At 48.0% G+C, this 15,641-nt stretch overlaps 1 protein-coding gene across 6 annotated transcripts in view; it reads right to left on the reverse strand.

The window, feature by feature from the left end:
• Window positions 1–15,641, reverse strand: part of NRF1 (nuclear respiratory factor 1) — a 117,461-nt gene that overhangs the window by 51,437 nt on the left and 50,383 nt on the right. For all 6 annotated transcript variants that reach the window (XM_039519893.1, XM_039519889.1, XM_039519891.1 and 3 more), the window contains exons 4-5: window positions 14,062–14,188; window positions 12,012–12,152 (exon numbers count right to left, since the gene is read on the reverse strand). In XM_039519893.1, the coding sequence (XP_039375827.1) occupies window positions 12,012–12,152; window positions 14,062–14,188 (268 nt within the window). The remainder of the gene's footprint in view (window positions 1–12,011; window positions 12,153–14,061; window positions 14,189–15,641) is intronic.

The raw sequence follows: 15,641 nt of genomic DNA on the forward strand, positions 1-15,641 counted from the left end.
TCACAAGAGCATGGGCCTCTTCCAAATGCACTGCTGCCCGCATGACATCACACACACCAGCCTATGTATTAGGCACCTCAGCATCAAACTGCAAGCTAATAGAAGGGGACATGTTTGCAAATCAGTTGACCTGAAAGTTCCCTTTTCGGGGTATTTTAAGCAACTGCATCTCAAAGTCGCTTGTAACTGCATCCTAAACCCTTCAAACAACATCCTGCACCAACACCAGAGAGAGGGGAGTACTTCAGACTGACAGGACAGCGTGAAAGGAAGGTGACTTACCTTACTGTAATGGAGTTCTTCGAGATGTACGTTCCCTAGGAGTAGTCACTGTGGGTGCGCATGCACTCCGAGGACCCGAGACCAGAAGATTATTCACTAACAGTGTCTATTGGTCCGCGCCTGCACCCTGAACCTCCTCATGCTCTGAACCGAAGGCATACAGGGTGGCCTGTACAGACCGCCTCTCCACTTCCAACTCTACTGCACATCACCTCGGAAGGATCTGAAGTAGAGGGGAAGGAGGGGGGTCATGGACTACCCATGGGGACCACACATCTTGAAGAACTCCAGTCACCATAAAGAAAGTAACATTCCTTTTTTCTTTGAGTGCTTGTCCCCACAAGTATTCACCATGGGTGACTCACAAGAAGTGCTCATGGAGCAGGAAGGGGCAAGGGACCCACTCTGTCACCACTCTACAGGTGTGTACCAGAGGTATGCCTTGGAGAGAAGCTACAGAGGTAGCGTGTTCTCTAGTCGAATGTGCCCTCACACCCTGAGGAGTTTCCATCAGTTCATAACATAGCAGAATGCAGCCTGAAATCCATTTTGCTCATTGAAGGAAATGAATTGTCTCTGGAATTTTTGAAAGGGCTTCATCCTCTGCGGGTAGAAAGCCAAAGCTCTACGAACATCCAGAGAATGAAGTGTCCTGTCCTCCTTGGTGGCATGAGATTTTGGGTAGAATACCGGTAGAGGGATAGGCAAATTAAGGTGGAATTCAGAGGGAACTTTTGGGATGTACCCTCAGGGACATTTTATCCTTATGGAATACTGCGTAGGGAGGGCCTACATAAGAGCCGCAAGCTTCGCTACTCTCCTAGTGGAAGTGATTGCCATTAGAAAGGCTACTTTCATGGATCGATGGAGAAGGGTGCAGGAGGCCAAGGACTTAAGTGGCGGATTCATAAATGCTGACATCACCAAATTAAGGTCCCAATTAGGAGTTGGCACCAATACTGGAGGAAAGGTTCTGACAAGACCTCTCAGAAATTTCATGTTTGTAGGATGGGTGAATATTCAGCAGTTGCCTATGAGAGGATGGAAAGAATTGGTTGTTGCATGTGTACCTGGCAGCAATCTAATGGACAAACCCGAAGACTTTAGGAAGAGATGTCCAAAATGAAAGGCATGGGAGGTATCTGGTGGCGTTAACACCAGATGGAGAATCTCTTTCATTTGGCAACACAGAATTTTTGTGCGGAAGCCTTTCTGCTGTTGCTGAGGATGGACTGGACTTCCTTGGAGCATGACCTTTCTCATTGCCCATCCAAATACCAGGTTGTGAGGTGAAGAGAGGCTGAGCTGGGACAGACGGTTTTGCTTTTGTCTCAAGTCAGAAGGTTTGGCAACTATTTTAAGTGGATACATGGGTATATGGCCATCTGGAGGATTCTGATGAACCAAAACTGTCTCACTCACCCAGGAGCCAATACGATCCACTGCCCATTTGTTCTGCTTGACCTTGTTCAGGACCTTTAGTTAGAGTGGGATGGGTGGGAAAGTATACCTTAATGGCACTGACCACGGAACGAGAAATGCGTCTCCTCTGGAATTGTGCCCTTGAGCAGCAAGGGAGTCACAGGCTGGACACTTCTTGTTTACCTGGGATATAAAGAGGTCCACACATAGGGAGCCCCGCTGCTGGAAGATGTTCTGTGCCACTGAGTTTTGCTGTTCCCATTCATGGTATCTGTGGAAGTGACTACTGAGGCTGTTTACTAAGGTGTTCGTTATTCTGGAAAGGTGCACTGTTGAAAGGGAGATATGATGTCAGATACTCCAATTCTGGAGTTTGACTTCCTTTACGTAAAGAGGGGCGGATCCTGCTCCTCCCTGCTTCTTTATGTAGAAGACCATCATCATGATGTCCAACATGACTGGAACGTGATGGAAATGTATGAACGGCAGAAATCTTCTGCAAGCTCGAAGTTCAAGCAGATTGCCACTTGGTTGTCCGGGTGTATTCTCCAACCCAGTAACGAAGGGTCCATGAGTAGCTTCTTTGTGGGTGGAAGGGGAATGAAGGGAACCCGTACACACAGACATCTTGTCTTCTCACCAGGCAAGAGAAGACAGAAAGCTTGTCCGTTCGGAGCTTATGAACACCTGAAGGCGATGACTATTCAGCCTTGTGAAGGATTTTACATAGGTGCAAGCAGCCATGTGGCCTAGAAGAACCAGAGAGGAGGGAGCTGTCAGCTGGGGGCTCAGTTGGAGCTGGGCAATGAGGTCCCTGTTCTGAAGTAAGTAAGCTAGCTTGGACTGAAGTTGAGTCCATAGTCGCTCCAATAAATTCTATAATCTGCCTTGGAGTTAAAGTGGACTTTTCTGGGTTCACTTGAAGCCCTAAGGATTTTACAAGACTGAGTACGAGCATACTGTCAGTTAAACTCCCAAAGATAGCCATCCCATGAGCAACCGTTGTCAAGGTAGGTAGATGTTGGGTTGCCCTAGCAATGCAGGTCCATCACTACCACTGAGAGCATCTTTGTGAATATTCTCTGGGCTGTTGCGAGACCAAAACAAAGGACTCTGTACTGGTAATGCTCTAGGCCCACCATCAAGGTTAGAAACCTCCTGTGAGCCAGGTGAACACCTACTGAAAATAGGCATCCTTTCAAATCAAGAACTGCAAACCAGTCACTTTTGTTGAGGGATGGGATTACAGAAGCCAAGATGGTCATCTTGAATCCCCAACAACCGATAGAGACATTGAGTTGTTTAAAATTTGCCTATTTTTCCCCCGAACAAAAGATTACCCTCAAAGGGGAGGTCTTCTACCATAGTTTGGGCTTCCTCAGGAAACCTCAAGGAGTGAAGCAAAGAAGCCTGCCTCATGACTACCAAAGTCACCCTGGGACGTGAAGTGCCGTCAGCTGCATCAAGTGACATCTGTAGGTACGACCGAGCTATGAGCTTCTCCTCTTCCAGAATAGCCTAAAACTGAGGCCTGAACACTGAAGGAAGTTTGCTGACAAACACAGACATAACTAATAAAGTCATATTTCCAAATCAGAGTCTGGTAATTTGCTATCCAGTATTGTAGGCTGGTGGAGAAACTCTTGCCCCTAGGAGATCCAGTTTTTTAGTATCCTTATCAGACGGGGTAGAAGGAGGCTGGTGCAGTCTGTTGCACTCAGTAACAGTTTGTACTACTAGAGAATTTGGTACGGGATGGGAAAACAAATACTCTACCTCGTTAGGTGAGACAACATCTTTTCTCCATCCTTTTTGGAGTTGGGGCATAAGTGGCTGGAGCATGCCAAATAGTCCTAGTCAATTCTAATATGGCCTTGTTGATGGGAAATGCCACCTTGCCAGGGTCTGTAGTCTGGAGGATATCCAGAAACTTGTAAGTAGGGTCCTAGACTTCCTTCAGCGAGATCTGTAAAGCCTCCACAATCCTCCTCAGGAGGTCCTGGAGCTGTTTATAATCCTCAGGCAGCAAAGGTGAGGCTGGCACCACCACCTCCTTGGGAGACAAGAAAGAGCCACCGGTGGAAGGGAGGGTTCTTGCTGGTTAGGCTGTTCCTGATCCTTACCATGCTCCAGGGGCTGATACTTTCCCCCACGAGGTGATCTCTGTTGGCACTCTTGCTCCCATCTCCTGGAGCCAGAGGGTCTAAAGTAAGGGTCCCAAGAACCCCAACAGGGACATGGTGTGGGATCATATGGGTATGGAAGTGGTCCCAATGGGGGAGGGTGTCACTCGTTCCAGGGATGATGATATGTCTTGCGGAGATGACAGAGTACAAATGAGGCTCTGGAACCCCTATCAGGGCTAATGGCGCATTTCTGGACTGTCAAAATGACTGGTGCATCAATCCTGCCAGAGGAATATGAGTGACTGGAGTCTATGGGCGAAGCCGACAGAACTGCCTGTCTAGTGGTGCCACTGCAGGTGGACGGCATGCATGAGTGGTGCACGGTCAGTGCTGGCAGCTTCATATCACAGCGGAAGGGACCAGTGAGTGGGTCCAGCAGAAGGGCAAGAGAGGCTTCTACGCATAGATGGAGCCAACAGCACAGTCTTGAGATGGAAAGTAGGTGTTGGTACCATTAAGTTCCTTCTCTGCTTGTGGTATGGAACCACTGATGCAGAGAGTGGCCACCCTCTCCTCTCCTTCACTGATGATGGAGCTGGACCTGCCTCTCACTAAGGAAGTAGTCAATGGGCATGCCTGACTCCCGGTACAGCTGATATCCGCACACTCCCCCCCAGGAGATGCAGACACACCTGTACCGGGGCACTGAGTCTTGCCTGACTTAGAGGGGGTAGGATAGGCAGACCTGTTCTTAGAGGGGTTAGATAGAGATTTCTCCCGCTTCTCATGAGGGTGCTTTCCTTTACCCTCTTCCCATCCATGCCTGCTAAAGTCTTTAGATCTGGACTTTTACAATCTGGGAAGTGCTGGGTCCGGAAAGGTGCTAGTGGATGGATCCTGGCAATGTACATGGGGGTCAGAAGCCCGTGGGTCGAGCTGTGGCCTCATGGAAAGCTCCTGACATGCCTCCTAAGCCGAAATTCTTGAGCTTGTCATGGACAAGGTGGGAAGGAACGACAAATCTCACACTCGGATGGAATATGAGATTCTCCAAGGCAGTACAGGCAGAAGGAGTGGGGATCACTGACCAGGAAGACCCAGAGGCAGGCCACGTAGGATTTAAAGCCCAGGATTTGGGGCATAATGGGTACCCCAAACGGTGCAGTTGAGCAAGGAGGAGGAACACCTCCTAACCCAAACCTTAATCTAACTAGCTACACTGCTAAACTAAGGACACTAAAATAAAACGATTTACAAGAATCCCCGAATAGACGGTGGGAAGGCCAGCCAAGCTGTGGGCACTGTGGAATTCCATCTCAGACCACCGGTGGTAGAATGGAACTGGAGAGGTGGTCGGTCCATACCACCCTTTATGTGCAGGCGCAGACCAATGGACATCGCTAATGAAGAATCTTCCGGTCTCAGGCACACGTGCACCCACAGCGAATATCCCTCTGGACCAGCCCTCGAAGAAGTGCCCTCCCCATAGATTCTGCATAAAGCCCAGGGCAATACATACCATCCGCATTTCTGTAGCTACTTTCATCACAAGGTGACGATCGCCAAGGTAGAGATGGGGAAAGTGAGGCCCAGAGCGGTTAAGTGATTTGCTCAAGGTCATGCAGGGAGTCGGTAGCAGACACACCCAGGTCTCCTCCCCCGCACCCCAGGCCCTGCCCTCTAGAACGCTGCTTGCTGTGTGGCCTAACTTTTCTGTGCCACAGCTTCCCCATTGATAAAACAGGGGCAATGTCGATGCTGTGAAGTGCTCTGAGATGCTTGGGCAAGAAGCATTACAGAAACGCTAATTATTAAAAAGTCATGAGCGTGAATGGAATTTCGTTGTCAAAAGTGCCTTCCCAGAACTCCTAGCTGCAAGCTGTGCTCCTTGTTACCAGATGGATTAATTACTGATCCTCAGGAGTTCAGAGACTCAAGCTACTCAAGGCACTTGTTAAGGAGGGTTCGCCTCTAATCCGCCAGGGAAACAATCAACAGCAGCGGCACGGCATTATAACCTGCTCAAGCGCGAGGGCCTCTCTAATTGGCATCACAACAAGACCTGCCCCCCTCATCCCACCTGCTCACAAAAAGCCTAAAATGGGTTCTGAGATGCAGAGCCCCATATCGCCTAAGTGTGCGGCATCTGGGAGGGAATGAGCACAGTATGTTGAACTCGGAGCCCTCCCACCCTCACAACCCCATACAAAAAGGGGAAACCCTGGCAAACCAAGTCATTTATAAAAATAAAGATTCATTCCGATTTCCTCAGTCCTTCAGCTTGGAAAAGAGCTCGCGTGAGCTACAATGCAAGGTCTATACACGATATTGTTAGAAACGTTTATTGGGTGCCCTTAGAAGACCCCAGGTGCTTTAGCTAAGGAAAAACAGTAAGATGAACCCTTAAAGATAATGAGTTAATCCTGATCTTAACTATCCTCAGCCTCCAAAAAACCAAGATGCACCCAACTGCAGAGACACAGAAACACTAGAAGCAACAGGGCAAAGTGCAAAATGCATCTAATAACAGCCAGGCCTGAACTCTGACAGTCTGCTAAGAGAAGCAGCTTCCAGAACAGAGCACCTTCTGTGAAGAACAGCCTTCCAAGGGCCCCCAGAAATTCCCCCTCGGGAGAACACCAGCCATCTGCAACAGCTGCAACGGGGCATAGGTGGATTAAGCCAAGTCTAGACAATTTGTATTCTTGAACCCTACCTGAATGATGAAGCAGGTGATTGCAGATGAAGCAGTAACCAGAGTGGAACACTGGGGTTCTGTGATCATGTGCCCATCCTTCCTAACAGATGAGAAAGCTGCATTCTGCAGCAGTGGATTTTAGACTGAATGATCAAATAATATTTTATCTGCAGCAGCAGATTAAAAAATGGGACATTGGCTATGGCAGGTAACAACAAATTCACCATCATGAATTGCCTTTTTACAAAGCTCATCTCGCCCTTCTGGAACATCTTTCCAGGCCCCACCACTGCTGGCCCTTCAGACAGGTCAGACCGGGAGAGAAGTTGGGCCAAAGTTCATCATTTGTTGAAGTAAAAATGAGAGACAGGGCCTGATCTCACAGATCTCAATGGGAGCTGAAGGTACCTGGCACCAGACAGGATGGAACCCTTAATATGCCTGGTAAATGCAGCAGGCTGGCACCCACCACCACCAGAGGCAAATCTCTATCTAATAATATTGTTCCAACCCAAAGCCAGAGGTACAGTGGGAACACTAGGAGCGCTCGAAGCAGAGAAACTCACGGAATATTGTACAATGGGTCACAGCTGAGGAGCAGAGATTGGGGACGGGAGAGTAGGCAGAACATGGCAGAACACACCATGCAAAAGAGGCTCAATCAGATCCGTTGATTAACTGACCTCACCCATTCACACATTCTTTAATCTTGCATTTTACTCTTACATGAGCCGTCTCCCTCCCCCTCATACCTTGGTCAGGTGAAAAATAAGAAACGTATAAAGAAATCAGAATTGTTAACCCATTTGCTGCGCTCTTGCGCAGCCTGAAGAGTGGTGCACCCTCTCGTCAGGAGAGCATACAGTACCACTGTCCCTTAAAGCTCACTACTGTCCATCCCATTTCACCTGTAGCAGCACACAAGGTTTAGAAGTCCCCTGAATGCTGCATATAGCAACTTCATTGCATCAGGATGCTGCAAACCAGGCACAAGAACAAATCCTGAGCCTCCAGTGACAGGATGCTTTCTGAATGGTGGCATGCACGGTTACAGGTGTGCTTCAACCCCCCTCCATCGTATACTCACCACGACTGACTAACTTTAGTTTCCCCAACATAACTGTTCAGTGCCTAATGGTAAATTGGTTTGGTGCCTAGATGCTGACCCACATCAGTGAAACAAACACCTTTTAATTTCCTTTTTAGGGGGAACTGGGGTGGGGTGGAGTCATCTTTGCATCCAAGTCATACGCAGATGTTAAAACAAAGAAAGGTAGGTCAGTTTAAGGCACACAGTTTGCATTCAGGAAGGTGTAAGCAACGTGCAGCAACCTCACTGAGGTTTCTACATGCAGAGCAGAGTGCAGAATATGACTCCGTGTTCATGCCCTGCGTTCAGATAAAGACATGGATAAGCTACTAGCCATCAAGCTCACGACTGGGCTGTTCTGAAGTCCTTCGTCAAAATGCCCATTGACTACAATGGGAGATTCCCCTGAGTAAGGGCTTCAGAATCAGCCCCCGCTGCATACATTTTTCACACGCAGCACAGGTGGGCAGTGCTTTCCATCTGCAAATCCATGGAAACACCTTGACTCAACCTACGGAAGGTTTTATTTCCCCCAAGACCTCCAAAGAAGCAGGGCAATTAAAAGGAGAATTATTTTCATCTCCTTTTCAGTGAGCTAAACCTAACGCTTCTAACACCTGTCCAATGAGACCTGCAGCTGTTCAAAGCCAAAGCCTCGTTTTTCCATTCCTAGTGACGTGCCTCTTAATTGAGATGCCCAATATGTATTTTTAAATTTTTCTGCTTTCCTCCAGGCTCTGCAATCTCCAATCACAAACAAGAACTGAAAAAGGCTGGATTCTCCTGTTAGCTGTTGAAGGCAAACATCAGGAAAAGAATATATTGAGCCATATAAAAATGATCAGCCGTGAACTGAAAAGCTTTATATCTGCTCAGCTGGACATCCTGGGGATCAAGATTTCTGCTACAACATTTGATGGCATCACTAGCCATGCAAGATGCTTCATTCTTTGCACTGATTTAGGGCTAGTAATATCTTCCGCTCTCCCAAGTGAGATGCGGAGCCCTGAACATGGGTCACTGCAGAATTGCTGTGCTTTAAAACTGACCTATTTATAACTCTTAAAGTGCCATTGGGGTCAGAAAAGTGACTCTGAAAACGTAGCACCATGTTAGCCAACATCTCTGCTCCCTGCAGTGCCCAAGTGCTACCTGAGGTTTTACTGAAGTGTTTACTTCTCTTAGCCCTGCAGGGCCTGTACAGCTACAAGCTGGGGAGACTCCCTCATTAACTAAACGGTCAGCTGTGATCCAAATGTAGCATCTCTGTTAACTGTAACAGGCAGAAAGAACCACAGGTGGATTTTCAGATCCCACAGAGAGTTTGTAGCCCTGGCAATACTTAATACTACTTTGTCCTCGTGCGGCCCTCTCCCATCCAAGGCTCTCAAAGCATTTTATAAATGTTTCTGACAGTGATGAGCACCTGGCGGCCACCAGATCATTTTATTTAGCCTGCCACAGCCCAGCTCAGGGCAGGTGATCCAGAGGCACCAGGAAGGAGGCAGGGCATCACGGGGGGAGGGTTTCACCTGCACACTGTTGCAAGAACCAGTGAGCCAGAGCAAGGAGTCAGGGCAGTACCACAAGATTGGAGCTGCTGCAGAGGGATGACTGCAGGGTGGGCTTGCTCTCCAACCCTTCCCACCCTGGCCTCACCGCCCCCACCCCAAAGCAGGGCCTGACACTCCCCCTGCATTACCCCGTGAGCCTGCCAAAGAGTTTTAGTGCATTGTGTGGCCCTCTACTTCCTTTAAGTTGCCCATTCCTGGTTTATGAAGTCATCCCCGTTTTACAGAGGGGAAAGCAGAGACAAGAGCATCGATGTGACCACCTGTCCACAGACAGATGATCTGGGCACTGTCCACAACAAACAGAGAATGGTATTGATTACCTAGCCCTGCCGAGAGTGCTGGGACCTGAACAAGACGACCTCTCAAGGTCCCTTCCAGGCCGGCACTTCTACGGATGAGGGTACAAGTGCAAGAGCTACATCTGTCTACAGCTTGGGAGAAATTCAACACCATTGCAATGAAGTTGTTTAAACAAAAAGTATCATTTCTGCAAGATAGGTATTTCTAATTAGGCAGTTACTTAAGCATGATGGGTACACGAGATCTCAAAATAAGATGCCTTCTAAGTTACTTTACTGTTGCATCAACAATTTGCATACTTATTGCCAGAGAACGCTGCTCCAATAGATAACGCCAGAGTACAAGTGCTCCACCACTAATAGAAAGAGGAGGAGCAGAGAGATTAGGGAAGGTTAGAAGCAGAGTGCACTGGCGCAGCCAGCAATCCCCTCTGTATATGTACTCCTCATTATTCATATTGCAATAGCAGTGAGTGCCTACTGAACCCTGTTTAGGATCTGGGGCCCCCTTGTGCAGGGTGTTAGCAAGAGCTAACTATCTGATTTAGGAAATCATCAACCGTGCTAACAGATCAGTCAAAGGAGCTTTTGAAGAAGGACTCAAGGTGCCACCTTCCCCTTAGCAGCGAATAAGTCCTGGGCCAGAAGAGTAAGCATGAAGAACCAGAAATCAAAGTCACATCTCACACATGGCAATCCAGAGCAGTCAACGCCCCACAGCCACCTTCCTAGGCCAGATTTGTGCGCAGAATAATTGTTTCGAAACCACAGAATTTTCTTAACAGCTGATGGCCAAGGCCACTTCACACCTAGAGGAAACAGAACTGCTTATATTTTAGATTTAACGCAAGAAGTTTTTTTTAAATAAAAAGTACAGATTAAAGAGCTGAGGCTGTCTAACCATGTTTGGAGAGCCGGGGGGTAAAACTTAAACAACTCTTGATGTTGAAGTGTTGCTCGCATTTCCAACACTAGCATAAAAATTAAATACCTTCCATGTAGAAAATCCATGTGAGGGGTTTACTAGAATGAAAGTTAGACATTTTTATATTGTTTCAATGACGAAATGCAACACTAACAGCCATCGAGTTGACTGGACAAAAATTCTTTTTAATAGCAGCTATTTTTATAATAGCTTCTCTTAATTAATTAGCCTCTTACAGTTGGTATGGGTACTTCCACCTTTTCATGTTCTCTGTATGTATAAATATCTTCTTACTGTATGTTCCATTCTATGAATCCAATGAAGTGGGCTGTAGCCCACAAAAGCTTATGCTCAAATAAATTTGTTAGTCTCTAAGGTGCCACAAGTACTCCTGTTCTTTTTGCTATTTTTATATATGTGCCTACATCCTGCAGCAAAAAGAGGGGAAGCTTCTTGAAATTTCTACCACACTGCAATAGCTGCAAATCCTGGATTTCCTCCAGTCAATCTCAGAAGCCCACCTCATCTCTCTCTAATCTCCTTTCCCTCTGTTCCACTAGCACCAATTTCTTCTCTGTCCCTTCGTCACAATGTCACCACTGTTGAGGTGAAAACCTTCCTCTTCACTGCTCCGACCACTCTCTGCGTCAACAACTCTTCTCCCGAAGCACCTTGACCTTCTGCTGACATATCATGCTATAAACCCATATCTAACCTGCTGACCACCCTCACCCCAGGTCTCACTCAGCCTTGTTCCTCTCTGAGTTTCTGCCTCCCAGTGCAGAGCTGGGTCTGGGCATTTGTGATTTGTTTTGATAGATCTGCCTGGATGAGCATGTACACAGCCTTTTACTTAGCTCCTTTAGGCAGTGTTCCTCGCATCCTTCCCCTGCCACCACCAGGGGAGAAAGGAGATTTACATACAAGACTATTGATCCTTCCCCACTCAAGGGACGTTTCCTTCAGAACCCCCTCCCCTTTTCTCCCAGAGATGGGGCCACCAATGCAACATTGCTCAGACGAGGACTGGGTCATGAGAGGATGAGGAATCCTCCCACCCCTACAGCAGATGACTCACTGTAACCACCAGGTATTAGCAGGTCGCCCCTGCCCCTGAGGTGGGAGAGTGGGGTTTGCCCTGGAGCATAACTATCAGTGGGTTTCCTTCTGCTTCCACCCAAAGCATCAGCGAGACAGGGAGAGAGGAGAAAAACCAAGGCACAAGGGGGAGAAACTAAAAGGGGATTCTACTGACAAGTAAGAAGCCACCTTCCCGATACCAGTGGCTATAAACCATTCCAAGGTGCAGGACTGACAGCTCTGATGGAGCACAATGACGATGATCCCATGGGGAAAGGTGGGGGAGGAGTCCCAGCAACGTGTGCTCTAGCCCTCACTAGGATTTCTACAATGTCATATGGAAAGAAGCACCAGTGATAAATATTCACATCTATTACCTAGCCCACTATGGTCCCACCAGAGAGATGGGATTAAGTGTCCCTTAGGATGCAGGCACACACTCCACTACAAAATCAACAGGCTTTAAAACTCCTCTTCTTTCTTCTTCCAAGTTTCCACCTTCCTTGGCTGCTTACCTGGGTCATCTTGTCCACAGAGACAGGAATTCCGTCGATGGTTAGGGGTGGCAGCTCGGAGTTAACCTCTTGTGGCGCAGGTGCATGCTCCGCTAGTGCTGACTCCAGGTCTTCCAGGATCATGCTCTTGTACTTGCGCACCTGTGGGGAATCATTAGGCTCAGGTAAACAAGGTAAAGAGCAACAAGAGAGGCAAGGGTGCTAGGTAACCGGAGGAGGGGCTGTTCACTCTTCCCCAAGACACTGCAGAACTGAGTGAGCAAACAATGCCACAGCTGGTAGGTAAAAATACCCACTGGCCCCAAAGGGCTGCATGGAAGAGAAATGATGAAACTCCAAGTAACACCACCAAGGAGGAGCATTAGAATGCTTTTAATAAAAGTTTGGAAACAACGGTGCTGTTGCAAACAGGATGATCCCCCTCTGTGACGCAATAGGGAGCGGGGCGGATTGACCTGGGAATGTCGCCTAGTTTTACTGGGACTGTCTGCACTGGGGATGGGAGAGCAGGAGGTGACTTTATTTGAGGGACGATATCTGAGCCTGTAACCTGAGCCAGAAGGGGGGTGGGGCCAGGTGACACCTTTGCCCGGGAAACTGGACAAGGGCTGGAGGAGGAGCCGGGGGGAGGGGAGTGAGTCGGCGGGAGGGGGTTTCATTTGGGGCTGGCTGGGAAGACACAGGGAACCCCAAGTCTGGGGTCTAAGCTCCTTGCCCCCTAGAGGGACCCGGCTGAGGGGTCCTGGTTGTACCTACAAGCCCTGCTTGGGACTCTGTTCCTGTCGTCTAATAAACCTGTTTTACTGGCTGGCTGAGAGTCACAGTGAATCGCAGGAAGTGGGGGTGCAGGGCCCTGGCTCCCCCACACTCCATGATCCCCTCATTTCCTGCAAGGCTCAAGGAAGCTCACTCGAGGCTAGCTGGAATCACTGACAGCTGAGACGATTTAAACCCTTGCCACTTACCGGCAGAGTCCAGTCCTTCCTGCCTGTCCTGGAAATCGGTGGTCTCCAACTATTCCAGGTAACTACTGGGTTGCCAGACTGAGACCTCAGCAGTACCAGCCAGTGACTCCCTTAGGCCCCACCCTCCCACCGCAGGCATCTACATGAACTGCACGTCCAGCCTCAGGTGCACCAGCACTGCTTGCCGCCTATTGAACTGGACACACTCCTCTAACCTAAGCCACAGTGGAGCCTGGGTTGCTTCAAACCCCAGATCCCACAAGAGTAAGGTCTGGAACAGCCCAAGCTGCACTGTAAGATATAGCACGTCGCAGCAAATAGGGCAGGAGATTTGGTGATGTCTGTAGCTCAGCACAGAGGCAGAACTGCACATTTATCTCTCAGGTTGGAGCGAAGCTGCAGCGGGGACTACTGGCTGAGGGGCTGCTGGCCAGCCCAAGCACCAGTGGCTAAAGCTTCAAGTCCCAGAACTGCTACATATACCAGTGGTTGGGAACCAGAGCTGTAAGTAACATCCCGTAAGCACAGCTAAATGAGAGCAAGGTAACAACACACACGTCTTTGGTCCCAGAAGTCCCACTAAATCCCTTCTCTCCTCCCACCACGCACCTGGCCATTCAAGACAGTACTACCATGAATAGCTGTCAGATGCTTCCGACCTTACCCCAGCCTTGCCCAAAGCTCACTGGTGCGAGCAATATAGGCTCTAAGCCCTGATCTCATTCCATAGGGTGAAGGCAGCATCCAGATGCACAATCAGCTCACAGCACAGAAATGGAGAAAGGGAAAAGTTTGGTCTAGAACACTAAGCTACACTCCTCTTTTATGAGAAGTGAGAGGGAACATTTAGCATCTCTAAACAGTGCAGGTGGGACCTCAGTATTAAGGCCTTATGTGAAAGTCCGGAATTCGGGAGATAAGTCACCATGCTAGGATTTGATCTTGTGGCTCCAGGCATGTGTGTTTTTCAAACCTGAAGCTGACACCACTCGCTGCCTCTTAGAAGCATTATGAGCCAAGATGAAACATGCACAGAAAGCAAACAACTCATCTTAGATCCTTTTCCCCTTCCCAGAGAGACTTACCACATTCTCCAACGGTGCAGCACCAAACACTTTAAAAACAGGATTGGGTTTGGAGGGGGATATGCAAAGAACAATGGCCTGCTGCCCCACTCTGGTGGTATACTCATCTAGCGTGGCACGCAGCTTCCTGAAACAGGGCAAGAAAACAAGGGGAGGGGGGAGAGAAAAGTAAGGGCCATTCCAGCCACTGCCCTTCAGATTACAATTCCTCCTCTTGACACTGCCCATTCCAAAAGCAGGTGTGAAAGGAAATCCTGGTGAGTAACAGTGGCCACACAAACACCCCTTTGCTCCCACGGGCCTGCTATATTCCCTTTCGCCAGACTACAGCTCAGCTATGGCGTTTCTACTTTTCACAAAGAAATATGTTCATGAAAAAGTGAAGTGCAGTGGAGAGAGGAAAGAAAGGAACGTTTCTCTCTCAGCAGTGAAGTTAAGGGCGCAGAGGATACGTCACATCAGATCAAACCACTGGGCCCATCATGTCTGGGATCTTGTCGCCAGCAGTGACCAACACCCAATGTCAAGAAAACCTCCATGAAGCACTTGACCAATTTTGCAACATTGGAGAGAAATTCATTTTCTGACGCCTGTGGATGATCAGTTAACAAAGAGGGCGGAACAAGCTACTGTCATCCACTGACTACTCACAATACAGAATTTATAGGCAGAGCACTTTGAAATGTTTTACAGATAAAGAATCCCACAACAATGCTGAATAATTCACTGGTACTTCAATCCTGCACAAAACCATAACTCAAGTGTGGTAAGCAAGAAACAGAGACGTTGCAACAGCTGGCTAAGGGAAATGTGTATATTCAGCCACCTGTTACATCAGTGAGTCCCTTTGGGATGGTCCTTCCATGGGGAACCACTCATACTTACCACTTCTTTCCTTGTATTAACATTTAAAGGATGTGAGAGAATTGACAAGAAAATGGCAGTGACTTTGCTAGAGCGGATTGTAGAAAGTTCATATAGAGGAGGAGGAGCCGTTCTCACCATGTAAGTTGCCACTTTATGCGACATTAAGGTTATCAATGCAAATGGGCATTTCTGAGCCCCCTTCCTCAGTGTGTACACAGCTGTGACACCATATAGATGCTCCAGTGTCAGAGATGTTACACCAGCTCCCTTCTGGCTAGCACATTGATTTAAACAGACAAACATTTACTATTTAACTATGTTGACAAAATGGCAAAATTCTTCTGATTGTCAAACTGACTGAATGAACGAAACTGACATGCTTTGCCAGTGTTTTACTCGAGTCATTTGTGGCAGAAAAGGGAAGAGTGAGGTGAAGCCCAGAACATTTTTATTGAAAATACCCACTGTGTGATGCATTCTGCTATGTGCCACCTCAGCTTTGCTAGAAGGAGGAGTGCAGGGACAAGTGTTAGCTTATTTCCACCTTGTGGAACTATTGGGAGGACTTATAAGAGGCCTCATTCAATAATACAATAAAAATACTAAATAAAGATGCATCCCTCATGATGGTGGTGAATGGTTTATACCATTCCAGAGCTGGGATACTGCAGCGCCAATGGTTCTCAAGATAATGGTTTTAACAGTAGTTAAGA

This window comes from Mauremys reevesii, linkage group 1 (genome assembly GCF_016161935.1).
Source record: "Mauremys reevesii isolate NIE-2019 linkage group 1, ASM1616193v1, whole genome shotgun sequence".
NCBI lineage: Eukaryota > Metazoa > Chordata > Testudines > Geoemydidae > Mauremys > Mauremys reevesii.